General features: G+C 40.5%; 1 protein-coding gene and 1 long non-coding RNA gene across 2 annotated transcripts; one reads left to right on the forward strand and one right to left on the reverse strand.

Moving 5' to 3' along the window:
- The first annotated feature begins 730 nt into the window (after positions 1-730).
- On the forward strand, positions 731-27,707 carry LOC106593250 (zinc finger protein 850-like). The gene is made up of 11 exons (XM_045692044.1): positions 731-1,556; positions 1,968-2,065; positions 2,197-2,374; positions 6,480-7,491; positions 12,102-12,110; positions 15,818-15,826; positions 15,986-15,998; positions 19,202-19,508; positions 19,958-20,055; positions 20,185-20,362; positions 26,282-27,707. The coding sequence occupies exons 1-11, from the start codon at positions 1,184-1,186 to the stop codon at positions 27,079-27,081; spliced, it is 3,075 nt and encodes a 1,024-aa protein (XP_045548000.1). The 5' UTR covers positions 731-1,183; the 3' UTR covers positions 27,082-27,707.
- Positions 15,308-19,153, reverse strand: LOC123725396 (uncharacterized). Its single transcript, XR_006757846.1, has 2 exons — positions 17,971-19,153; positions 15,308-16,338 (listed from the first exon to the last, which is right to left on the reverse strand). It is a non-coding gene; the product is annotated as an uncharacterized lncRNA (long non-coding RNA).
- Positions 27,708-27,908: the final 201 nt, after the last annotated feature.

A 27,908-nucleotide genomic window follows, 5' to 3' on the forward strand; every position in this document is an offset into this window, starting at 1 on the left:
GGCGCTGACCTCAGATAATCGAATGCTGTGCTTTCGCCGTAAAGCCTTTTTGAAATCTGACGATGCGGTTAGATTTCCAAGATTCTAAGCTGAAGAATCATGTATGACACTTGTATTATCATGAATGTTTAATATTGCGTTTATTGTATTTTGAATTTGGCGCTCTGCAATTTCCCCGGATGTTGTCGAGGTGAGTCGCTAGCGGGACGAAATGTTATGCCACATCAGGAGACCACTTTTGAAGTCTGAGGAAAATCTAAGACATTTTCATTTTTGTGTGTAGATACCCTTTAATTCAAGTGGCACCAGCAAGAGCCTTGCTTGGTTAGTGGTGTCTCTGTAGCACAGATGTGATTGCAGAGTTTGCTGAACAAATCACAACTGGATTGATGCAAATAATCATGATATCATTCTGTCAGGTAGGCATAGACTACTTTTTAGTTAACATTTAATTGACAAGGTTTTGGGGAAAGCTTTTCCATCAACCAGAAGATGGTTGTCATTAGCATCATCGCTACCAGCTACACATAGTGGTAGACAAATGCACTCAGACAGGGACATTTCTGGGCTGTTTCCTCTTCAGAAAGTTTAAGGAAAATACAAATCACTTAGGCTAATTTAACGACGACTTGCAGGCAGTGGGTTCAGAATAACTATGACAAAAAATGAATAGTCTTTAATCTGTCACCTAATCCTACCTAATGGGCAGGTCAGCCCTGGAGTAAAGTATTGGCTGTAAGAAGTAAGAGAAAACATAATATCTGGCTGTTTTTAAATTGCTACTCATGACATTGTTAGCCAGATGAAACTAGTTCATAATTTTCTTTCCAATCTGCGTTACCCACTCCAGTCAGCAGATGGCGATATGAGTCTTTCCGGTGATGCTTCTTGCGTGACGTATAATCTAGTGGACGGAACTGGAGGCTTCTTCAACAGCGACAAAAGGCTTCTGATTCAACCAACGTGGTGGTTTGCTAGCGAACATAAAACTGAAATATTGGAGCTCTTTAGACCAATCTTGTCTATATCACTCTTAGTGTTTTGAATATAATTCTGTTGCCTATCTACTAGTTCATTTAAACGTAATTTGCTTGTTAATTTAGCAAATGTGGTAAATTGATACAGCACTAGGCTAATCGACCGGAGCATGAGGTCACTAAACTAGACGGAGAAAGAAGCTCTGATGAAAGGAGAGGAAGACGCTTTCAGGATGAAAAAGGAGGAAGAGGAGGCTATCACATTGAAAGAAGAAGAGGATGATATTACAGTGAAAGGGGAAGATGGGGAAGAGGAGGAAGTGGAAGCTTTCAGAATCAAAAACGAGAAAGATGCCGTAACATTGAAAGAAGAAAATGTAGTGGAAGAGGAGGAAGTGGAAGCTTTCAGAATCAAAAACGAGGAAGATGCTGTAACATTGAAAGAAGAAAATGTAGTGAAAGAAGAGGAAGAACCTTTTGGAGTAAAAGAGGAAGAGGAGGCTATCTCAATAAAAGAGGAGGTGGACGACGTTTTGGGAGTGAAAAAGGAGGAGGAGGCTGAATATCAGATTACCACCAGTGAGTACTGTATTAAAAACGGGGGCACTATGTAGTTATTGAAACAATGTATTGTTTTAAAGGGGCATTCTACATCAGTTCTACACTTGAATATGTTGTTCAGTACTGTAGGAATTGTTTAAGGGGCAATCTGCCATATGTACATATGTTTTTGGGACTTCGATGTATTGAATTCTCATTCTCCATGTGGTCTTCATTAAAGTTCACCTCATCTAATATAACAGGCTTTTAAAATTGGGGCATAATTTCTACTTAAAATATCAAAGGGACGTAAATGACCCTTTACATTTGCAACACAAACAATATTTTACAAAATCACGATGAAAGTGGCCATTTTAGACATATTCATGCCTCTTGATTGCAATAGACGGTCATAAGTTTACCATCTGTTTGCTGTTCTCATTTACACAGGAGAGAGACATGACTATTGTGGATCCTCTGGGAAGCCTCAACAACATCCTGATGCTGACGAGGCAGAGAAGAGTCTCTCCAGATCAGAACACCAGATGGTACCGCTTGGTCTGGTCTAGCATACAGCTTGCTCTATCGGGGTCTGGGCTGGGTTTCTGTAAAGCACTTTATGACAACAGTGACATCAGCATCCATAATGATATGTGTGTCCCCTCTTTATGGTTACCAGGACAACGCTAACCCTTCCTCCCTCCCGGAGTCCCTGTGTCGTGCCTCTCCCGGTAGCACCTTACTGCTGGGTATGAAGAGGTTGTCTGTGCTGCTGGTGGACTGCAGGAAAACAACGGGGCTGAGTGGAACTGTGAGAGGAGGAGAAGAGAAGAAAGGATCAGATTTGACTCATCAAAGTAAGTGCTGTAGTTTGAACAAATAAAATAGATCTCTTAGTTGACATGAAGATAGACTGGTGGATATGGATGTTATGAATATCATAACACTGAAAAAGGATTCTGCCAATGAAAAGAGAGAAACCAATAGACCATATAAAACCTTGATGAAAGTTAGCTTTAGAGAGAAAGTTTCAAGATGATCTGATGTAAGGTGCATGTTTTACAAAAACTTTCCCTAAAAATATTATGGATGTTACATTGCCTGTCCCAGTCAACCCCCCTATCTTTACAAGACTCTAGAACTAAACTCCAGACACTTCAATGTGGTCTGTATTGCTTCATTAACGTCTGATCTACAGAACTTGTTAAACATGCAAATGTACAGTTGTAGTCAGAAGTTTACATACACCTTAGCCAAATACTTTTAAACTCCGTTTTTTACAATTCATGACATTTAATCCTAGTAAAAATTCCCTGTTTTAGGTTAGTTAGGATCACCACCTTATTTTAAGAATGTGAAATGTCCGAATAGTAGTAGTAGTAGAGAGATTTATTTCAGCTTTTATTTCTTTCATCACATTCCCAGTGGATCAGAAGTTTACGTACACTCAATTCGTATTTGGTAGCATTGCCTTTAAATTGTTTTACTTGGGTCAAATGTTTTGGGATGCCTTCCACAAGCTTCCCACAATAAGTTGGGTGGATTTTGGCCCATTCCTCCTGACCGAGCTGGTGTAACTGAGTCAGGTTTCTAGGTCTCCTTGCTCGCACATGCTTTTTCAGTTCTGCCCACAAATTTTCTATAGGATTGAGGTCAGGGCTTTGTGATGGCCACTCCAATACCTTGACTTTATTGTCCTTAAGCCATTTATCCACAACTGTGCAAGTATTCTTGGGGTCATTGTCCATTTGGAAGACCCATTTGCGACCAAGCTTTAACTTCCTGACTGATGTCTTGAGATGTTGCTTCAATATATCCACATCATTTTCCTCCCTCATGATGCCATATATTTTGTGAAGGCCACCAGTCCCTCCTGCAGCAAAGCACCCCCACAACATGATGCTGCCACCCCCGTGCTTCAGGGTTGGGTTGGTGTTCTTCGGCTTGCAGGCTTCCCCCTTTTTCCTCCAAACATAACAATGGTCATTATGGCCTAACAGTTCTGTTTTTGTTTCATCAGACCAGAGGACATTTCTCCAAAAAGTACGATCTTTGTCCCCGTGTGCAGTTGCAAACCGGAGTCTGGCTTTTTTATGGCGGTTTTGGAGCAGTGGCTTCTTCCTTGCTGAGCGGCCTTTCAGGTTATGTCGATATATGACATTTTTTTACTGTGGATATAGATACTTTTGTACCTGTTTCCTCCAGCATCGTCACAAGGTCGTTTGCTGTTGTTCTGGGATTGATTTGCACTTTTCGTACCAAAGTACGTTCATATCTAGGAGTCTTGGCTGATTTTTATTTTTCCATGATGTCAAGCAAAGAGGCACTGAGTTTGAAGGTAGACCTTTGAAATACATCCACATGTACACCTCCAATTGACTCAAATGATGTCAATTAGCCTATCAGAAGCTTATAAAGCCATAACATAATTTTCTGGTATTTTCCAAGCTGTTTAAAGGCACAGTCAACTTAGTGTATGTAAACTCCTGACCCACTGGAATTGTGATACAGTGAATTATAAGTGAAATAAGACACTTGTGGTGTGGTTGAAAAACGAGTTTTAATGTATCCAACCTAAGTGTATGTGATCTTCCGACTTCAACTATATATATATATACTCCGGTTTATATATATATATATATATATATATATATATATATAAAAACTGTCAGCCTTTTCTAAAAGCTGTGAAATCTACTTTAACAGGTCAAATAAACTCCAACATATAGACTTTAAATAACATTGTTTCATTTGGAAATGACTAACTTTTCTTGTTCATGTAACTGACATCAGTGTACTGCTTACAGTTTAGCTTCCTCCACTGTCCCCATACTTGGCTCAAACTAATGATCCTCTGCTTCTCAACATGCGTGACCTCTCTCCTTGACAATAAACCTATTGAGCTATACAGAAGGTACCAGTTGGATAGCTCCATCTGTGACGTTTCAAGCTAGCTGTGGAGTGATCTTACGGCACGTTCTTACCTCCGTTACACATGTTCAGGTTGACTTTCCCACGGAATCAACCATATACAGTACCAGTCAAAAGTTAGGACACAACTACTCATTCAAGGGTTTTTCTTTATTTTTACTATTTTCTACATTGTAGAATAATGGTGAAGACATCAAAACTATTAAATAACACTTATGGAATTATAGAGTAACCAAAACAGTGTTAAACAATAGGCCACACCTGTCAGGTAAATGGATTGTCTTGGCAAACGAGAAATTTTAACTAACAGGGATATAAACAAATGTGTGCACCAAATTTGAGAGAAATAAGCTTTCCTGCGTATGATAAAAAATCTGGGATATTTCAGCTCATGAAACATGGGACCAACACTTTACATATTTATATTGTTTGGAACATCTACCCACAATATTTCACCTTCTTTTTTACTTTACCCAAAATATCATGACATTATTGATAGTCAAAATGTGTGAACGTCTAAATAAAGAAAAGCCATTGTGTCGACCCTATCGACAATGGGGAGACGTTACTGATGTGCTTTGTGTCTGTCTCCAATGTAATTTATTCATTTTTTAATTAGGTTTTAACCTCTCTAGGAGGTGTGGGACGGTACCGTCCCACCTGGCCAATATCCGGTGAAATTGCAGAGCGCAAAATTCAAATTAAATTACTATAAATATTTAACTTTCATGAAATCACAAGTGTAATACATCAAAATAAAGCTTAACTTGTTGTTAATCCAGCCGCCGTGTCAGATGTCAAAAAGGCTTTACGGCGAAAGCAAACTGCGATTTTCTGAGGACAGCACTCGCACACAAAACATTACATACAGTTACCAGCCAAGTAGATTAGTCACGAAAGTCAGAAATAGCAATACAATTAATCACTTACCTTTGATCTTCGTATGGTTGCACTCACAAGACTCCCAGTTACACAATATATGTTTGTTTTGTTCGATAAAGTCCCTCTTTATATCCAAAAACCTCAATTTTGTTTGCGCGTTTTGTTCAGTAATCCAATGGCTCAAATGCGGTCACAACAGGCAGACAAAAATTCAAAATAGTATCTGTTAAGTTCGTAGAAACATGTCAAACGATATTTATTATGAATCCTCAGGTTGTTTTTAGCCTAAATAATCGATAATATTTCAACCGTAAACTAGCGTCGTCAATATAAAAGAAAAACAAGAAAGGCACGCTCTCATTCGCGGGCAGTAAACAGCTCTGGGTACATCTCACTATCCACTCACTCAAAGTTGTCATTCTCCCTAATTTTTCAGAATAAAAGCCTGAAACAATGTCTTAAGACTGTTCACAACTAGAGGAAGCCATAGGGAACGGAATCTGGGTCATATCCCTTTAAGTTGTGGATAGGCTTTCATTGGAAAAACAGCCATTTCAAAATTATTGCACTTCGTGGATGGATTTTCCTCAGGTTTTCGCCTGCCATTTCAGTTCTGTTATACTCACAGACATTATTTTAAAAGTTTTAGAAACTTTGGAGTGTTTTCTATCCAAATCTACTAATCTATTATATGCATATCCTAGCTTCTGGGCCTGAGTAGCAGACAGTTTATTTTGGGCACGCTTTTCATCCGGAAGTGAAAATAGTGCCCCTACCCTAGTGAGGTTAAGGAAGTGTGTATGTCACATTCTGTATCATACAGCTATGAAGGTTATATATTTACAACCACCTGCTTGATAGGAATCCAGCGATGTCTGTGTCTTCAGTGTCATAGAACAGTTTAGTTTTTTGTGTTCTGACTTATGAAACAGAAATAAAATTAAGTAATGTTAACATATCAGTAATTACCAGGAAGCTCTACAACATTTGTTTTAAAATCACACAAAGATTGTTTTAAATGATGAAATGTTTGAAAGCTGGCCTCAGGTTATTGAGGGATCTGATTTGGTTTAAACCTCATAGCAAGGCAGTTTTATCATGTGGAGATTTCATTCTAGTCTGTCTTAAAATTAACACTGTCTTTGGCAGGAGGAAAACCAAACTTGGAGGAACCAAAGACGTCCAAACCAGCAAGTCGACACCTCTGCTCCCAATGTGGAAAGAGTTTTAGTCACTTTGGAAACATGAAAGCTCATGAGCGTATACACACAGGGGAGAAGCCTTTCCATTGCCTCCAGTGTGGCAAGTGTTTTAACCTGTTAGGGGCACTGAAACAACATGAGATAATACACACAGGGGAGAAGCCTTACCACTGCTCCCAGTGTGGCAAGTGTTTTAACCTGTTAGGGCCCCTGAAACGACATGAGAGAATACACACAGGAGAGAAGCCTTACCACTGCTCCCAGTGTGGCAAGTGTTTTAATCTGTTAGGGGCCCTGAAACAACATGAGATAATACACACAGGGGAGAAGTCTTACCACTGCTCCCAGTGTGGAAAGTGTTTCAACCAGTCAGGGGTAATGAAACGGCACGAGAGAATACACACAGGGGAGAAGCCTTACCACTGTTTCCAGTGTGGAAAGAGTTTTAACCATTTAGGGAACCTGAAAAAACATGAGATAATACACACAGGGGAGAAGCCGTACCACTGCTCCCAGTGTGGAAAGAGTTTTAACCATTCAGGGGACCTGAAAAAACATGAGAGAATACACACAGGGGAGAAGCCTTATCACTGCTCCCAGTGTGGAAAGTGGTTTAACCTGTTAGGGGCCCTGAAAAAACATGAGAGAATACACACAGGGGAGAAGCCTTACCACTGCCCCCAGTGTGGAAAGAGTTTTAACGATTTAGGGAACCTGAAAAAACATGAGAGAATACACACAGGGGAGAAGCCTTACCAATGCTCCCAGTGTGGAAAGAGTTTTAACAATTTAGGGAACCTGAAAAAACATGAGAGAATACACACAGGGGAGAAGCCTTACCACTGCTCCCAGTGTGGAAAGTGTTTCAACCAGTCAGGGAAGCTGAAACGGCATGAGACAATACACACAGGGGAGAAGCCTTACCACTCCTCCCAGTGTGCAAAGCATTTGCCCATTTAGTAAGCCTGAAAGAAGGCATGAGACTGCACACAGAGGAGAATGCTTACAATAGCTCAGACTGTGGGAAAACATATTACTCATAACAGTCACTTAAACGTCATTAGAGAATCCACACAGGAGAGAGAAATTACTTCTCTTAACTTGTGTATTGATATTTCACATCTCATTGACTTAAAATTCATCAGAGAACATACACAGTGCTCCCGTTGTCTTATATTGTTGACTGATAATGTGTTTACCTGTTTTTACCATATGAAATTGCTTCTTCCAATTATTGATAAACCTGTACCTGTTAAGAAACTGACTGTTAGAACTGTTATTGCTCCATGGATTGATGAGGAATTGATCATCTGTATGGTTGAAGGAGATGGGGCAAAAGGAATGGCTAATAAGTCTGGCTGGCTTACGTACTGCAAATTGAGAAATTATGTGACCAAACTCAATAAAAGAATAAACTTTATTATGAATTCTTGATCAATGATATAAAGAATGATGGAGAAAGAACTTGTAAAAATACAGAATGAAAGAAAAGCAGTGCAAGTATTGAATTTCGTAAAGTTAGTGTGGGAGAGGTGGAAAAATTGTTATCGATCAATAATGACAAACCTCCTGGCATTGACAACTTAGATGGAAAGCTACTGAGGACAGTAGCTGACTCTATAGCCACTCCTATCTGTCATATTTTTAATCTGAGCCAAGAGGAAAGTCTTTGTCCTCAGGCCTGGAGGGAAGCCGAAGTAATTCAACTACCCAAGAGTGGTAAAGCAGCCTTTACTGGTTCTAACAGCAGACCTATAAGCTTGCTGCCAGCTCTTAGCAAACTGCTGGAAAAAATTGTGTTTGACCAAATACAATGCTATTTCTCTGTAAACAAATTAACAACAGACTTTCAGCATGCTTACAGAGATGGGCACTCAACATGTACTGCACTGCCACAAATGACTGATGATTGGTTGAGAGAAATTGATAATAAGAAGATTGTGGGAGCTGTACTGTTAGATTTCAGTGCAGCCTTTGATATTATTGACCATAACCTGTTGTTGAAAAAACGTAGGTGCTGTGGCTTTTCAACCTCTGCCATATCGTGGATTCAGAGCTATCTATCTACTAGAACTCAGAGTCGTTTTTAATGGAAGCTTCTCTAATGTCAGACATGTAAAGTGTGATGTACCGCAGGGCAGCTCTCTAGGCCCTCTACTCTTTTCTATTTTTACCAATGACCTGCCACTGGCATTAAACAAAGCATGTGTGTCCATGTATGCTGATGATTCAACCATATACGCATCAGCAACCACAGCTCTTAACAAAGAGTTGCAGTCTGTTTTGGAATGGTTGGCCAGTAATATACTGGTCCTGAACATTTCTAAAACTAAGAGCATTGTATTTGGTACAAATCATTCCTTAAGTTATAGACCTCTGCTGAATCTGGTAATGAATTGTGTGGCTGTTGAACAAGTTGAGGAGACTAAATTACTTGGCATTACCTTAGATTGTAAACTGTCATGGTCAAAACATATAGATTCAATGGTTGTGAAGATGGGGAGAGGTCTATCCGCAATAAAGAGATGCTCTGCTTTTTTGACACCACACTCCAAAAAGCAAGTTCTGCAGGCTCTAGTTTTGTCTAATCTTGATTATTGTCCAGTCGTGGGGTCCAGTGCTGCAAGGAAAGACCTAGTTAAGCTGCAGCTGGCCCAGAACAGAGCGGCACGTTTTGCTCTTAATTGTAATCAGAGGGCTGATATAAATACTATGCATGTCAGTCTCTCTTGGCTAAGAGTTGAGGAGAGACTGACTGCATCACTTCTTATTTTTATAAGAAACATGAATGTGTTGAAAATCCCAAATTGTTTGCATAGTGTGTAAGAGAATTCTGCCCTATATGCACAGAAGAGACCACAGGAAAACTTATTTGATCAGAGGTTAATTTGTTTAATAAGGATTGCAACCCGGAGTATACACTTACAGCAATTTGCAAGCAAGAGACTCAGTTCAAAAGATGGTGTTTTCCCTTTTTATCCCCTGCTGAGGATCACCCCGCCCAGGGTGATGTCCCTTAACTTTAATACCATATAAGCTCATAATTAAAAGTTGCTAATACAAAGATGTCTCTGCTAGGTGGAGTTCAGCTTATTGTGTTATTGGCAGTTAGTTTCCCAATCACTCTTCCCCTTATTGCTATCATGTCAGACTAGAAGTAAGACTGGAACATAGTATCAACAGGAACTCTTAGTTCCCTTTATCCATCTGTTACCTAAAATATAGTTTCAACACACAAACATCTGACTTTGTACAGTTGACCTTTTCATGCACTTGCAAGGTGTCTGCCTTCCCTGTGGCTCAGTTGGTAGAGCATGGTGTTTGCAACGCCAGCATGGTGTGTGCAACGCCAGGGTTGTGGGTTCAATTCCCACAGGGGTCCAGTACAAAAAAAAAAAAAAAAAGTGCATGAAATGAAATGTATGCATTCACTACTGTAAGTCGCTCTGGATAAGATCGTCTGCTAAATGACTAAAATGTAAATATACCACTGATTCTTAATCTCAAGCAAAACATGAATCATTGTACTTTTGTCATCACAGGTGTTCCTATCATGTACAGATATCATCAAAGTTCTTACAAGTCAACTTACACACAGCTCTGACACACACTTATGCCACCAGGGGTCTTTTCACAGTCCCCAAGTTTCCAGAACAAATTTAAGAAAGTGTACAGTATTATATAGGGCCCTTATTGCATGGAACTTCCTTCCATCTCATATTGCTCAAATAAACAGCAAACCTGGTTTCAAAAAACAGATAAAGCAACACCTCACGGTACAACCCCTCTCCCCTATTTGACCTAGATAGTTTGTGTATGCATTGATATGTAGGCCACATGTGCCTTTTACAAAATGTATGTAGTTCTGTCCTTGAGCTGTTCTTGTCTATTGATGTGCTGTATTATGTGTCATGTTTTGTGTGGACCCCAGGAAGAGTAGCTGCTGCTTTTGCGACAGCTAATGGGGATCCTAATGAAATACCAAACTCTGTTATTCTCTCTGAGCTCAGAAATAAAGAATCTTGGTTTGACTTGGACTCCAGCAGATCCTTATTCTATAATATCCACCACAACTCTCCCATGGATTGCTGTTTATCATTGTCTCAATGAAGACTTCCTCATTCCACTTTCCTGGGGGCATTTACAAGCCTCCCACTGGTTGAATAAATGTTGTTTCCACGCCAATTAAAAAACATCTTTAACATTGATGAACCTTCACTATCTTCATCCCTAAACTAGTAACATTTACTATTGTCTATTGTTATTCTCAGTAACCTTCCTGACCTTGTGAAATCCTAGCTAAATACAATGTTCCCACCAGTTTTCATGTCTTTAGTTATGCAAACATTTGTTTATTCCATTATATTTCTCATTAAGATGAATGTTGTTTTAATTCTATATGGGTCACGCATTGCTTTGGTCATGTGTTCTCTTATGGGTCAATGATTTTAATTAGAATATAGCAATGATGCTCTCTCCTCAATCACTTACAGTTTCTTTGGAAAGTATTCAGACCCCTTGACTTTTTTCACATTTTGTTACGTTACATCTTATTCTAAAATGGATTAAATAAAACAATTTCTTCAGCAATCTACACACAATACCCCATAATATCAAAGCTGAAACAAGCTTTTTATACATTTCTGCAGTTCCCTGACCCTTTGCTATGAGCCTTGAAATTGAGCTCAGGTGCGTCCTGTTTCCATTGATCATCCTTGAGATGTTTCTACAACTCGATTGGAGTCCACCTGTGGTAAATTCAATTGATTGGACATGATTTAGAAAGGCACATAGGCCGCCGCTGAAGACTCTGGGCTGCAGGCCGTCGCTGGAGACTCTGGGCTGCAGGCCGTCGCTGGAGACTCTGGGCTGCAGGCCGTCGCTGGAGACTCTGGGCTGCAGGCCGTCGCTGGAGACTCTGGGCTGCAGGCCGCCGCTGGACTCTGGGCTGCAGGCCGCCGCTGGAGACTCTGGGCTGCAGGCCGTCATAGGAGGTTCCGGGCTGCAGAGGCCGTCTCAGTAGGTTCCGGGCTGCAGGCCGTCTCAGGAGGTTCCGGGCTGCAGGCCGTCTCAGTAGGTTCCGGACTGTAGGCCGTCTTATCGCTGGAAGCTCTGGACTGGGCAGGCGCACTGGAGGCCTGATGCGTGGGCTGGCATAGGTGGCGCCAGACTGGTAACACGCACCTCAGGGCTAGTGCGGGGAGCAGGCACAGGACGTACTGGGCTGTGGAGGCGCACTGGAGGTCTGGAGCTTATGGCTGGCTCAACCCGTCCTGGCTAGATAACCTCCGTAGCCCGACAAGCGCGAGGCATGGTGACAGGTCGCACAGGTTTGTGTTGGTTAACTGGGGGTACCGTGCGTAGAGCTGGCGCAGGATAACCTGGGCCGCAAAGACACACCGGAGACCAGGAACGCTGAGCAGGCATACTCCTTCCTGGTTGAATGCCAACTCTAGCACGGCACCTGTGAGGAGCTTGCACCGAGCGCACCGGGCTGTAGCTGCGCACTGGCGACACAGTGCGTAACTCAGCATAACATGATGCTTGCTCGGTCACTCACCCCCCACAGTAAGCACGGGTGAGTTGGCACAGGTCTCCAACCTGACTCTGCCAATCTCTCTGGCTCCAGGTCATCTACAAGTCTTTGCTAGGTAAAGGCCCGCCTTATCTCAGCTCACTAGTCACCATAGCAGCACCCACACGTAGCACGCGCTCTAGCAGGTATATTTCACTGGTCACCCCCAAAGCCAATTCCTTTGCCCATCCAACTACCTCATCCCCATACAGTTGTTTATTTATTTTGCACCTTTGCACCCTAGTATCTCTACTTGCACATTCATCTTCTGCATATTTATCACTCCAGTATGTAATTACTATATTGTAATTACTTCGCCACTATGGCCTATTTATTGCCTTACCTCCCTTATCTTACCTCATTTGCACACACTGTATATGGACTTTTTCTACTATATTATTGACTCTGTTTTTTATTCCTTGTGTAACTCTGTGTTGTTGTTTGTGTCGCACTGCTTTGCTTTATCTTGGCCAGGTCGCAGTTGTAAATGAGAACTTGTTCTCAACCAGCCTACCTGGTTAAATAAAGGTGAAATAAAAAAAAATCATCAATATGGTTTTAAAAGAGAGCTTAACGTCTATACAGAAACCCAGCCTAAAACCCCAACTCAGCATCTTAATTCAATTACATCAATTAGGTTGTAGGTTTGGAGTTTTGAATCTGAAGTGAAGGTTATGCTGTGGAGGTTAGCATCCGGTATATGTCCCTAACTCCAAATCTATCTTTTTGTAAAAAACCTGTTTAAAAATGCTCACATACAGCTGTGTGTCTCTCTCTCTCTCCCTCTCTGTATTCCCAGTCATGTGAAATCCATAGATTAGGGCCTAATGAATTTATTTCAATTGACTTTTTTCCTTTTATGAACTGTAACAGAGTAAAATCTTTGAAATTGTTGCATTTTGCATTTATATTTTTGTTCAGTAATATATATATATATATATATATATATATATATATATATATACACTACGGGTCAAAAGTTTTAGAACACCCCCATTTTTCCAGTTTTTATTCATTTAGGGTGAAAGCAACCGTACAAGTGCAACATATTGTGGGAACTTATGCAACAGTGTTTGGAAGAATATTCCAAATTATTTTTATTTCCATTGAAGAAAGAATGCCACAAGTGTGTTCAGCTGTTAAAAGGTGGCTACTTTGATGAGTCAAATTTTTGGGGATAAAATGTTGTTAAACAAAACAACTGCATGATTTTTTGTTTGTCTCCAATTGTTTATTTGTTCGATGCTTTAATTTCAGAGTATATTAAGACTGTATGAATTTCAATACAAACTGGAAAAACTGAGGTGTTCTAAAAGTTTTGAACGATAGTGTATATTAAGGAACTGGGTTGGATATAGTCATGGTAGGATATACAGTTGAATTCAAAAGTTTACATAGACCTTAACCAAATACATTTAAATTCCCTGTCTTTGGTCAGTTAGGATCACCACTTTATTTTAAAAATGTGAAATGTCAGAATAATAGTAGAGAGAATTATTTATTTCAGCTTTTATTTCTTTCATCACATTCCCAGTGGGTCAGAAGTTTACATACACTCAATTAGTATTTGGTAGCATTGCCTTTAAATTGTTTAACTTGGGTCAAATGTTTCGGGTAGCCTTCCCACAATAAGTTGGGTGAATTTTGGCACATTCCTCCTGACAGAGCTGGTGTAACTGAGTCAGGTTTGTAGGCCTCCTTGCTCGCATACACTTTTTCAGTTCTGCCCACAAATGTTCTATAGGACTGAGGTCAGGGCTTTGTATTGCCACTCCAATATCTTGACTTTGTTGTCCTTAAGCCATTTTGCCACAACTTTGGAAGTATGCTTGGGATCATTGTCCATTTGGAAGATCCATTTGCGACCAAGCTTTAACTTCCTGACTTATGTCTTGAGATGTTGCTTCAATATATCCACGTAATTTTCCTCTCTCATGATGCCATCTATTTTGTGAAGTGCCATAGTCCCTCCTGCAGCAAAGCACCCACACAACATGATGCTGCCACCCCCGTGCTTCACGGTTGGGATGGTGTTCTTCGGATTGCAAGCCTCCCCTTTTTCCTCCAAACATAACGATGGTCATTATGGCCAAACAGTTCTATTTTTGTTTCATCAGACCAGAGGACATTTCTCCAGAAAGTACAATCTGTGTCCTCATGTGCAGTTGCAAACCATAATCTATCTTTTTTTATGGCGGTTTTGGAACAGTGGCTTCTTCCTTGCTGAGCGGCCTTTCAGGTTATGTCAATATAGGACTCGTTCAACTGTGGATATAGATACTTTTGTACCTGTTCCCTCCAGCATCTTCACAAGGTCCTTTGCTGTTGTTCTGGGATTGATTTGCACTTTTCGCACCTAAGTACGTTAATCTCTAGGAGACAGAACGCGTCTCCTTCCTGAGCGGTATGACGGCTGCATGGTCCCATGGTGTTTATACTTGCGTACTATTGTTTGTACAGATGAACATGGTACCTTCAGGTGTTTGGAAATTGCTCCCAAGGATGAACCAGACTTGTGGAGGTCTTCAATTTTTTTCATAGGTCTTGGCTGATTTCTTTAGATTTTCCCATGATGTGAAGCAGAGGCACTGAGTTTGAAGGTAGGCCTTGAAATACATCCACAGGTACACCTCCAATTGACACAAATTATGTCAATTCACCTAACAGAAGCTTTTAAAGCCATGACATAATTTTCTGGAATTTTCCAAGCGGTTTAAAGGCACAGTCAACTTAGTGTATGTAAACTTCTGACCCACTGGAATTGTGATAAAGTGAATTATAAGTGAAATAATCTGTCTGTAAACAATTGTTGTAAGAATTACTTGTGTCATGCAGTAGATGTCCTAACCGACTTGCCAAAACTATAGTTTGTTAACAAGAAATTCGTGGAGTGGTTGAAAAACAAGTTCTAATGACTCCATCCTAACTGTATGTAAACTTCCGACTTCAACTGTATATACTGTATTCTATACTATTCTACGGTACCTTAATCACTTAATGTTTACATATCTGGCATTACTCATCTCATATGTATATACTGTTTTCTATACTATTCTGTTGTATCTTAGTCCGTTCCTCTCTGACATCGCCCGTCCATATATGTACAGTTGAAGTCGGAAGTTTATGATTTCATTTACAAAATGAGAGCAGTGGTACGATACAATATACTTAGCCCATTTACATGGAAATATAGACTTAGGCCATTTACATGGACATTTATTTTGTGAAGTCAGCAAACAAATCCACTACAATACATGCAGTAGGGAAAACACTGGAAAGTCAATACACATTAAGAGTCTCTGGGGACTACTGTCCCACCATGTATTGGGCCTGAACCTGTCCTATGTCCTATTGTTCAGCAGCAGCCTACATCCTTATCTCCTGTGTGTTTTATCTCATGTGTTCTCATGTTACCTAACTGATTAAAACTCAAAGGCTTCTCCTGTGTGTTCTCACATATCATTTAACTCTGTAAAACACTTTCCGCACTGGGACCAGCAATAAGGCTTCTCCCGTGTGCACTCTCTTATGGCCTTTCAGGTGCAATAACTGGGTAAAACTATTTCCACACTGGGAGCAGTGGTAAGGCGTCTCCCCTGTGTGTGTATTCTCTCATGTTGTTTCAAGGCCCCTACCTGGATAAAACCCTTTCCACACTGGGAGCAGTGGTAAGGCTTCTCCCCTGTGTGTATTCTCTCATGTGTTTTCAGGCTACATAAGTGAGTAAAACTCTTTCCACACTGGGCGCAGTTGTAAGGCTTCTCCCCTGTGTGTATTCTCTCATGCCGTTTCAGGTCCCCTAACAGGTTAAAACCCTTTCTGCACAGGGAGCAGTTGTAAGGCTTCTCCCCTGTGTGTATTCTCTTGTGTGTTTTTAGGCCACATAAGTGGGTAAAACTCTTTCCACACTCGGAGCAGTGATACGGCTTTTCTCCTGTATGTATTCTCTCATGTATTTTCAGGTTTCTTAACTGGTTACAACCCCTCCCACACTTGGAGCAGTGGTAAAGCTTCTCCCCTGTGTGTATTCTTGCATGTTGTATCAGGTATCCTTTCTGGTTAAAACTCTTTCCACACTGGGAGCAGTGGTATGGCTTTTCTCCTGTATGTATTCTCTCATGTTGTTTCAGGTCCCGTAACTGGTTACAACACTTTCCACAGTGGGAGCACAGGTGTCGTCTTGATGGTTTGGACGTCTCTGGCTCTGGTTCCTGCGAGTCTGGTCTTTCTCCTGCCAAAGACAAAGTGTTTATTTAAATAGAGACCTGAATGAAACCTCCACATGATAAAACTGCCTACGAGGTTAAATCCTAATCAGATTCCTCAATAACAGTTTTAACAATCTTGGTGTGATTTTAAAACAAATGATGTTGTAGAGCTTCCTGATTATATGTATATACTATATATAGTAAGTCTATATATGACGTGAAAGAAAAAGTATTTTCATAAAAAAACTCAAATATTCACTATGACATCATATGTTCCTAAAACTGATAGTAACTATAATGAACAAAAATATAAACGCAACATGTAAAGTGTTGGTCCCATGTTTCATTAAATGAAATAAAAGGTCACAGAATTTTTCCATACGTATACAAAGCTTATTTCTCTCAAATTGTGCACAAAAAGTACATCCCTGTTAGTCAACATTTATAATTTGCCAAGATAATCCATCCACCTGACAGGTGTGGCATATCAAGAAGCTGATTAAACAGCATTATCATTACACAGGTGCCCCTTGTGCTGGGGACAATGAAAGGCCGCTCTAAAATGTGCAGTTTTGTCACACAACACAATGCCACAGATGTCTCAGAGGGAGCGTGCAATTGGCATGCTGACTGCAGGAATGTCCACTGGAGCTGTTGCCAGGGAATTTAATGTACAGTCGTGGCCAAAAGTTTTGAGAATGTAAATAATTTTGCGGAGGTGCTCTTATTCTCCATGGACTTTACAGTGTCACAGAACTTTTTTGAGTTTGTGCTACAGGATGCAAATTTCTGTTTGAAAAAGCTAGCCTTTGCTTTCCTAACTGCCTGTGTATATTGGTTCCTAACTTCCCTGAAAAGTTGCATATTATGAGGGCTATTCGATGCTAATGCAGTATGCCACAGGATGTTTTTGTGCTGGTCAAGGGCAGTCAGGTCTGGAGAGAACCAAGGGCTATATCTGTTCCTGGTTCAATCGTTTTTGAATGGTGCATGCTTATTTAAGATGGTGAGGAAAGCACTTTTAAAGAATAACGAGGCATCCTCTACTGATGGGATGAGGTCAATATCCTTCCAGGATACTCGGGCCAGGTCGATTAGAAAGGCCTGCTCGCTGAAGTGATTTAGGGAGCGTTTGACAGTGATGAGGGGTGGTCGTTTGACCGCAGACCCATTACGGATGCATGCTAGTCACATGCTAATGTAAAAAGCTGGTTTTTGATATAAATATGAACTTGATTGAACAAAACATGCATGTACTGTATAACATAATGTCCTAGCATTGTCATCTGATGAAGATCATCAAAGGTTAGTGCTGCATTTAGCTGTGGTTTGGGTTTATGTGACATTATATGCTAGCTTGAAAAATGGGTGTCTGATTATTTCTGGCTGGGTACTCTGCTGACATAATCTAATGTTTTGCTTTCGTTGTAAAGCCTTTTTGAAATCGGACAGTGTGGTTAGATTAACGAGAGTCTTGTCTTTAAAATGGTGGAAAATAGTCATATGTTTGAGAAATTGAAGTAATAGCATTTGTAAGGTATTTGAATAACGCGCCACAGGATTCCACTGGCTGTTCCCTAGAGAGGTTAACCTGTAAAACAGTAACACCATATTTCAAAACTAGAACGTTCAGTTTGCAGTGGGGAAGGAGCTACCTTGTAAACCTACTGACAGAACAAATCACCCTGGTCGTATTTCTTTTCCGTTGGCGAAAAAGGCTCTGATTCCCCTGTAGTATCCACCCTTTCCTTGATTTCGGGCCTGTTGTACAAGAGGCCACAATTTAGCCTTTGCTGCATTGTCTGCTGCAGTCAAGTCCTCATCGAATCTAAGTTCTCTCTTTCAGAAAGGCGCTTTCCGTTGCTTTCTTCCAAACTGCATCTCTCGCTGTGCGAAAAGCAAACTGGATGATGATCGAGCGGCTGACGAAGGCATCTTGTTTCTTCCCAATACGATGAGCGACATCCACAGCCATATCCATATATCCATCGGGGAAGTCCGGTGCCACACGGTTACAGATGTCTCTTACTAAGCGCTTCACATTCTCATCCTGGTCCTAAGCGCTCTTGCATGTCTGCAAAGGTCTTCTCCTGAGCAGTGCATTTCTCAGATGTAGCAGTGTTTGCAAGTTTAAGCTCTTCGACACTTTTGTATGCATGATTCAGAGGTCTCGAGGTCAACTATTTTTGATGTGTTTTCGCGTATCATTTTCTCCAGACCCTCGGCTCTTTCGTTTATCTTTGCAGAGACAGCGTCAATTATGTTGACCTGTAGTTCGCGTAAAGACAATTCTTTCTGTCTTTTTGGGTGCAGGACTATTGACTGCATTTTCAGAATCAACCGAATGTCCAGAATCCATTTCTTCTCCCGAGGAGTCAGGTGGCGGCTTTTCTCCAATGTATGAGTGCTCAGTTAGCAACTGCCTTCTCCTCCCTTTGCTCTTTCGCACATTTTTTCTTCCATTTCTCAAAGTTTCAGATCAAATTAGCGGTCAACTATGCGTTGTTCTCTATTGTGTTTACTATAAGCCAAGTTCCGTTACATTTAAGTAAGTTTGAGAGGGATAAAAGTTAAGGTTACTCGGAGCAAGCCGAAATCTCATCTGCACTCGCCGCCATCTTCAGCGCCTCTCCGTGACGTATAATCTAGTGGACGGAACTGGAGGCTTCTTCAACAGCGACAAAAGGCTTCTGATTCAACCAACGCGGTGGTTTGCTAGCGAACATAAAACTGAAACATTGGAGCTCTTTAGACCAATCTTGTGTATATTATTCTGTTTACCTATCTACTAGTTCATTTAAACGTAATTTGCTTGTTAAATTAGCAAATGTGGTAAATTGCTAATGCGCTAGACTAATCGCCCGCAGCATGAGATCACTAAACTAGACGGAGAAAGAAGCTCTGATGAAAGGAGAGGAAGACGCTTTCAGGATGAAAAAGGAGGAAGAGGAGGCTATCACATTGAAAGAAAAAGAGAATGATATTACAGTGAAAGAGGAATATGGGAAAGAGGTTGTCAAAGTGGAAGAGGAGGTAGAAGCTTTCAGAATCAAAAAGGAAGAAGATGCCATAACATTGAAAGAAGAGAAAGAACCTTTTAAAGCAAAAGAGGAAGAGGAGGCTATCTCAATTAATGAGGAGGAAGACGTTTTGGGAGTGAAAAAGGAGGAGGCTGAAGATCGGATTTCAACCAGTGAGTACTGTCATAAAAACAGGGGCACTATGCAGTTATTGAAATAATGTGTTGTTTTAAAGGGGCATTCTACTTCAGTTCTACACTTGAATATGTTGTTCAGAACTGTAGGAATTGTTTAAGGGACAATCTGCCATTGGTACATATGTTTTTGGGACCTCGAGGTATGGAATTCTCATTCTCCATGTGGTCTGGATTAAAGTTCACCTCATCTAATATAACAGGCTTTTAAAATTGGTTCAATATTTCTACTTAAAATATCAAAGGGACGTAAAAGGCACCCATTTTGTGGAAATTACCCTTTTTGTGGAAATGACCCTTTACATTTGCAACACAAACAATATTTTACAAAATCATGATGAAAGTGGCCATTTTAGACATATTCATGCCTCTTGATTGCAATAGACGGTGATAAGTTTACCGTCTGTTTGATGTTCTCGTTCACACAGGTGAGAGACATGACTATCGTGGATCCTCAGGGGAGCCTCAACAACATCCTGATGCTGATGAGGCAGAGAAGAGTCTCTCCAGATCAGAACACCAGATGGTACAGCTTGGTCTGGTCTAGCATACAGCTTGCTCTATCTGGGCTGGGTTTCTGTAAAGCACTTCATGACAACAGTGACATCAACATCCATAATGTTATGTGTCTGTGTCCCCTCTTTATGGTTACCAGGACAATGCTAGCCCTTCCTCCCTCCCGGAGTCCCCGCGTCGTGCCTCTCCTGGTAGCACCTTACTGCTGGGTATGAAGAGGTTGTCTGTACTGCTGGTGGACTGCAGGAAAACAACGGCGCTGAGTGGAACTGTGAGAGGAGGAGAAGAGAAGAAAGGATCAGATTTGACACATCAAAGTAAGTGCTGTGGTTTAGTTTGAACAAATACAATAGATCTGCCCACTGGTATCTGTTACCAGGACAACCAGCAGAGTTCTGTTAGTTGACATGAAGATAGACTGGTGGATATGGATGTTATGAATATCATAACACTGAAAAAGGATTCTGCCAATGAAAAGAGAGAAGCCAATAGACCATATAAAACCTTGAAAGTTAGCTTTAGAGAGAACGTTTCAAGATGATCTGATGCTAGTTGCATATTTTACAAAAACTTTCCCTAAAAACATTGTGGATGTTACATTGCCTGTCCCAGTCATATGTTTCAGAAATTGAAGTAATAGCATTTCTAAGGTATTTGAATAACGCGCCACGGGATTCAACTGGCTGTTGAGTAGGTGGGACGATTTCGTCCCGCCGACCCTAGAGAGGTTAATCCTAGTAAAAATTCCCTGTTTTAGTTAGGATCACCACTTTATTTTAAGAATGTGAAATGTCAGAAAATAGTAGAGTTATTTCGGCTTTTATTTCTTCCATCACATTCCCAGTGGGTCAGAAGTTTACATACACTCAATTAGTATTTGGTAGCATTGCCTTTAAACTGTTTAACTTGGGTCAAATGTTTCGGGTAGCCTTCCACAAGCTTCCCACAATAAGTTGGGTGAATCTTGGCCCATTCCTCCTGACAGAGCTGATGTAACTGAGTCAGGTTTGTGGGCCTCCTTGCTCGCACACGCTTTTTCAGTTCTGCCCCACAAATTTTCTAAAGGATGGCCACTCCAATACCCTGACTTTGTTGTCCTTAAGCCATTTTTCCACAACTGTGGAAGTATGCTTGGCGTCATTGTCCATTTGGAAGACCCATTTGCGACCAAGCTTTAACTTCCTGCCTGATGTCTTGAGATGTTGCTTCAATATATCCACATAATTTGCCTTCCTCATGATGCCATATATTTGTGAAGTGCTCCAGTCCCTCCTGCAGCAAAACACCCCCACAACATGAGGCTGCCACCCCTGTGCTTCAGGGTTGGGATGGTGTTCTTCGGCTTGCAAGCCTCCCCCTTTTTCCTCCAAACATAACGATGGTCATTATGGCCAAACAGTTATGTTTTTGTTTCATCAGACCAGAGGACATTTCTCCAAAAAGTACGATCTTTGTCCCCATGTGCAGTTGCAAACCATAGTCTGGCTTTTTTATGGCGGTTTTGGAGCAGTGGCTTCTTCCATGCTGAGTGGCCTTTCAGGTTATGACGATACAGGACTCGTTTTACTGTGGATATAGATACTTTTGTACCGGTTTCCTCCAGCATCTTCACAAGGTCCTTTGCTGTTGTTCTGGGATTGATTTGCACTTTTCTCACCAAAGTACGTTCAACTCTAGGTGACAGAACGAGTCTCCTTCCTGAGGGGAATGATGGCTGCGTGGTCCCATGGTGTTTATACTTGCGTACTATTATTTGTACAGATAAACGTGGTACCTTCAGGCGTTTGGAAATTGCTCCCAAGGATGGACCAGACTTGTGGAGGTCTACAAAAGAAATTCTGATGTCTTGGCTGATTTCCTTAGATTTTCCCATGATGTCAAGCAAAGAGGCGCTGAGTTTGAAGGTAGGCCTTTGAAATACATCCACAGGTACACCTCCAATTGACTCAAATGATGTCAATTAGCCTATCAGAAGCTTATAAAACCATAACATAATTTTCTGGAATTTTCCAAGCTGCTTAACCTCTTACATCTAGACGTTCCGCTAGCGGATCACCTGCTCCAATATCCAATGATGGGCGTGGCGCGAAATACAAACTCCTAAAATCCGAAAACTTCCATTTTTCAAACATATGACTATTTCACAGCATTTTAAAGACAAGACTCTCGTTAATCTAACCATACTGTCCGATTTCAAAAAGGCTTTACAACGAAAGCAAAACATTAGATTATGTCAGCAGAGTACCCAGCCAGAAATAATCAGACACCCATTTTTCAAGCTAGCATATAATGTCACATAAACCCAAACCACAGCTAAATGCAGCACTAACCTTTGATGATCTTCATCAGATGACAATCTTAGGACATTATGTTATACAATACATGCATGTTTTGTTCAATCAAGTTCATATTTATATCAAAAACCAGCTTTTTACATTAGCATGTGATGTTCAGAACTAGCATACTTCCAGGGAACTAGCAAACTTCCGGTGAATGTACTAAATTACTCACGATAAACGTTCACAAAAAACATAACAATTATTTTAAGAATTATAGATACAGAACTCCTCTATGCACTTGCTATGTCCGTTTTTAAAATAGCTTTTCGGTGAAAACACATTTTGCAATATTCTGAGTAGATAGCCCGGCATCACAGGGCTAGCTATTTAGACACCCACCAAGTTTAGCCCTCACCAAAGTCAGATTTACTATAAGAAAAATGTTATTACCTTTGCTGTTCTTCGTCAGAATGCACTCCCAGGACTTCTACTTCAATAACAAATGTTGGTTTGGTTCAAAATAATCCATAGTTATATCCAAATAGCGGCGTTTTGTTCGTGCGTTCAAGACACTATCCGAAAGGGTAAAGAAGGGTGACGCGCCCGACGCGTTTCGTGACAAAACATTTCTAAATATTCCATTACCGAACTTCGAAGCATGTCAACTGCTGTTTAAAATCAATTTTTATGCCATTTTTCTCGTAAAAAAGCGATAATATTCCGACCGGGAATCTGTGTTTTAGTACAAAGAGAGAGAAAATAAAAACATGGGGTCGCCTCGTGCACGCGCCTCAGTGTCATTGTCCTCTGATAGACCACTTACCAAAGGCGCTAATGTTTTTCAGCCAGGGGCTGGAATTACATCATTCAGCTTTTTCCCGGGTTCTGAGAGCCTATGGGAGCCGTAGGAAGTGTCACGTTACAGCAAAGATCCTCAGTTTTCAATAAAGAGAGTCAAGAAGAACAAGAACTTGTCAGACAGGCCACTTCCTTTTTGGAATCTTCTCAGGTTTTTGCCTGCCGTATGAGTTCTGTTATACTCACAGACACCATTCAAACAGTTTTAGAAACTTTAGGGTGTTTTCTATCCAAAGCCAATAATTATATGCATATTCTAGTTTCTGGGCGTAGTAATAACCAGATTAAATCGGGTACGTTTTTTATCCGGCCGTGTAAATACTGCCCCCTAGCCCTAACAGGTTAAATTACTATAAATCTTTAACTTTCATGAAATCTCAGGTGTAATACATCAAAATAAAGCTTAACTTGTTGTTAATCCAGCCGCCGTGTCAGATTTCAAAAAGGCTTTACGGCGAAAGCAAACCATGCGATTATCTGAGGACAGCACTCAGCACACAAAACATTACATACAGTTACCAAGTAGATTAGTCACAAAACTCAGAAATAGTAATAAAATGTATCACTTACCTTTTGATCTTCATATGGTTGCACTCACAAGACTCCCAGTTACACAATAAATGTTTGTTTTGTTCGATAAAGTCCCTCTTTATATCCAAAAACCTCAATTTTGTTTGCGCGTTTTGTTCAGTAATCCAATGGCTCAAATGCGGTCACAACAGGCAGACAAAATTCAAAATAGTATCCGTTAAGTTCGTAGAAACATGTCAAACGATGTTTATAATCAATCCTCAAGTTGTTTTTAGCCTAAATAATCAATAATATTTCATCCGGACAATAGCGTTGTCAATATAAAAGAAAAACAAGAATGGCGCGCTCTCGGTCGTGCGCAGAAAACAGCTCTGTGTACATCCCATTATCCACTCACTCAAAGTTGTCATTCTCCCTAATTTTTCAGAATAAAAGCCTGAAACAATGTCTTAACCTCTTGGGGCTAGGTGGGACGCTAGCGTGCCACCCGTGGTGCACTCCATCAACAGCAGGTGCATTTCAAGAGCGGCAAATTTGAATCCAAATAAATGTCAAAATTCAAATTTTTCAAAAATACAACTATGTTACACCATTTGAAAGATAAACATCTCCTTAATCTAACCACGTTTTACGATTTCAAAAAGGTTTTACGGCGAAAGCATAAATTTAGAGTATGTTAGGACAGTACATTTACAAGAGTTGTGTGTAATGTTTTGTCAAGTCAAAGACAGGGTCACCAAAACCATAAAACCAGCTAAAATGATGCACTAACCTTTTACAATCTCCATCAGATGACACTCCTAGGACATTATGTTAGACAATGCATGCATTTTTAGTTCTATCAAGTTCATTTTTATATCCAAAAACAGCGTTTTACTATGGCATTGATGTTGAGGAAATCGTTTCCCTCCAATAACCGGCAGTCAAGTCAGCGTCAGAAATTAAATAATTAAAATTAGAAAACATTGTTAAAATATTATATTGTCATTTAAAGAATTATAGATTTACATCTCTTGAACGCAATCAACTTGCCAGATTTAAAAATAACCTTACTGGGAAATCACACTTTGCAATAATCTGAGCACTGCGCCCAGAAAAATACGCGTTGCGATACAGACTAGACGTCATGTTGGGGAGATCTAAAATCGAAAATACTATGTAAATAATCCATTACCTTTGATTCTCTTCATCAGATGTCACTTCCAGGTATCACAGGTCCATAACGAATGTAGTTTTGTTCAAAAAAGCTCATCATTTATGTCCAAAAATCTCCGTCTCGTTAGCACATGATGTAAGCCAGCCGGACTTCTCGTCATGAACGAGGGGAAAAAATATATTTCCGTTCGTTCAAACATGTCAAACGTTGTATAGCATAAATCATTAGGGCCTTTTTTAACCAGAACATGAATAATATTCAAGGTGGACGAATGCATACTCTTTTATAACGTATTGGAACGAGGGTACCCAACATGAAGTAGCGCGCCAGGTGTCTAATGGGACATCACCGTTCCATGGCTCTTGTTCGGTCAGATCTCCCTCCAGAAGACTCAAAACACTTTGTAAAGGCTGGTGACATCTAGTGGAAGCAATAGGAAGTGCCAAAATATTCCTAAACCCCTGTGTTTTTCAATGGGATAGGTTTAAAGTCAATACAACACATCAGGTATCCACTTCCTGTCAGAAAATGTCTCAGGGTTTTGCCTGCCAAATGAGTTCTGTTATACTCACAGACACCATTCAAACAGTTTTGGAAACTTTAGAGTGTTTTCTATCCATATATAATAAGTATATGCATATTCTAGTTACTGGGTAGGATTAGTAACCAGATTAAATCGGGTACATTTTTTTTATCCAGACGTGCAAATGCTGCCCCCTAGACCCAACAGGTTAAGACTGTTCACAACTAGTGGAAGCCATAGGGAACGGAATCTGGGTCCTATCCCTTTAAATGGTGGATAGGCTTTCCTTGGAAAAACAGCCATTTCAAAATAATTGCACTTCCTGGATGGATTTTCCTCAGGTTTTTGCCTGCCATTTCAGTTCTGTTATACTCAGACATTTTTTAAACAGTTTTAGAACCTTTGAAGTGTTTTTTCTATCCAAATCTACTAATTATATGCATATCCTAGCTTCTGGGCCTGAGTAGCAGGCAGTTTACTTTGGACACGCTTTTCATCCGGAGGTGAAAATAGTGCCCCCTACCCTAGTGAGGGTGTGTAGGTCACATTCTGTATCATACAGCTATGAAGGTTATATATTTACAACCACCTGCTTGATAGGAATCCAGCGATGTCTTGTATCTTGAGTGTCATAGAACTGTCTAGTGTTTTGTGTTCTGACTTATAAAACAGAAATAAAATTAAGTAATGTAAACATATCAGTAATTACCAGGATGCTCTACAACATTTGTTTTAAAATCACACAAAGATTGTTTTAAATAATGAAATGTTTGAAAGCTGGCCTCAGGTTATTGAGGGATCTGATTTGGTTTAAACCTCATAGCAAGGCAGTTTTATCACGTGGAGATTAAATTCTGCTCTGTCTTATACTAAACACTGTCTTTGGCAGGAGGAAAACCAAACTTGGAGGAACCAAAGTCGTCCAAACCAGCAAGTCGACACCTCTGCTCCCAATGTGGAAAGAGTTTTAGTCACTTTGGAAACATGAAAGCTCATGAGCAGATACACACAGGGGAGAAGCCTTTCCATTGCTCCCAGTGTGGCAAGTGCTTTAACCTGTTAGGGGCCCTGAAACAACATGAGGTAATACACACAGGGGAGAAGCCTTACCACTGCTCTCAGTGTGGAAAGTGTTTTAACCTGTTAGGGGCCCTGAAACAACATAAGAGAATACACACAGGGGAGAAGCCTTACCACTGCTCCCAGTGTGGAAAGAGTTTTAACCATTTAGGTAACCTGAAAAAACATAAGAGGATACACACAGGGGAGAAGCCTTACCACTGCTCCCAGTGTGGCAAGTGTTTTAACCTGTCAAAGGACCTGAAACAGCATAAGAGAATTCACACAGGGGAGAAGCCTTACCACTGCTCTCAGTGTGGAAAGAGTTTTAACCATTTAGGGAACCTGACAAAACATAAGAGGATACACACAGGAGAGAAGCCTTACCACTGCTCCCAGTGTGGCAAGTGTTTTAACCAGTTAGGGGCCCTGAAACAACACAAGAGAATACACACAGGGGAGAAGCCTTACCACTGCTCCCCGTGTGGCAAGTGTTTTAACCTATTAAGGGCCCTGAAACAACATGAAAGAATACACACAGGGGAGAAGCCTTACCAATGCTCCCAGTGTGGAAAGAGTTTTAACGATTTAGGGAACATGAAAAAACACGAGAGAATACACACAGGGTAGAAGCCTTACCACTGCTCCCATTGTGGAAAGTGTTTCAACCAGTCAGGGAAGCTGAAACGGCATGAGACAATACACACAGGGGAGAAGCTTTACCACTCCTCCCAGTGTGCAAAGCATTTGCCCATTTAGTAAGCCTGAAAGAACACATTAGACTGCACTCAGAGGAAAATGCTTACAATAGCTCAGACTGTGGGAAAACATATTAATCATAACAGTCACTTAAACGTCATTAGAGAATCCACACAGGAGAGAGAAATTACTTCTCTTTGAGTGTATATTGATATTTCACATCTCATTGACTTAAAATTCATCAGAGAACATACACAGTGCTCCCGTTGTCTTATATTGTTGACTGATAATGTGTTTACCTGTTTTTACCATATGAAATTGCTTCTTCCAATTATTGATAAACCTGTACCTGTTAAGAAACTGACTGTTAGAACTGTTATTGCTCCATGGATTGATGAGGAATTGATCATCTGTATGGTTGAAGGAGATGGGGCAAAAGGAATGGCTAATAAGTCTGGCTGGCTTACGTACTGCAAATTGAGAAATTATGTGACCAAACTCAATAAAAGAATAAACTTTATTATGAATTCTTGATCAATGATATAAAGAATGATGGAGAAAGAACTTGTAAAAATACAGAATGAAAGAAAAGCAGTGCAAGTATTGAATTTCGTAAAGTTAGTGTGGGAGAGGTGGAAAAATTGTTATCGATCAATAATGACAAACCTCCTGGCATTGACAACTTAGATGGAAAGCTACTGAGGACAGTAGCTGACTCTATAGCCACTCCTATCTGTCATATTTTTAATCTGAGCCAA

This window comes from Salmo salar, chromosome ssa12 (assembly GCF_905237065.1).
Source record: "Salmo salar chromosome ssa12, Ssal_v3.1, whole genome shotgun sequence".
NCBI lineage: Eukaryota > Metazoa > Chordata > Actinopteri > Salmoniformes > Salmonidae > Salmo > Salmo salar.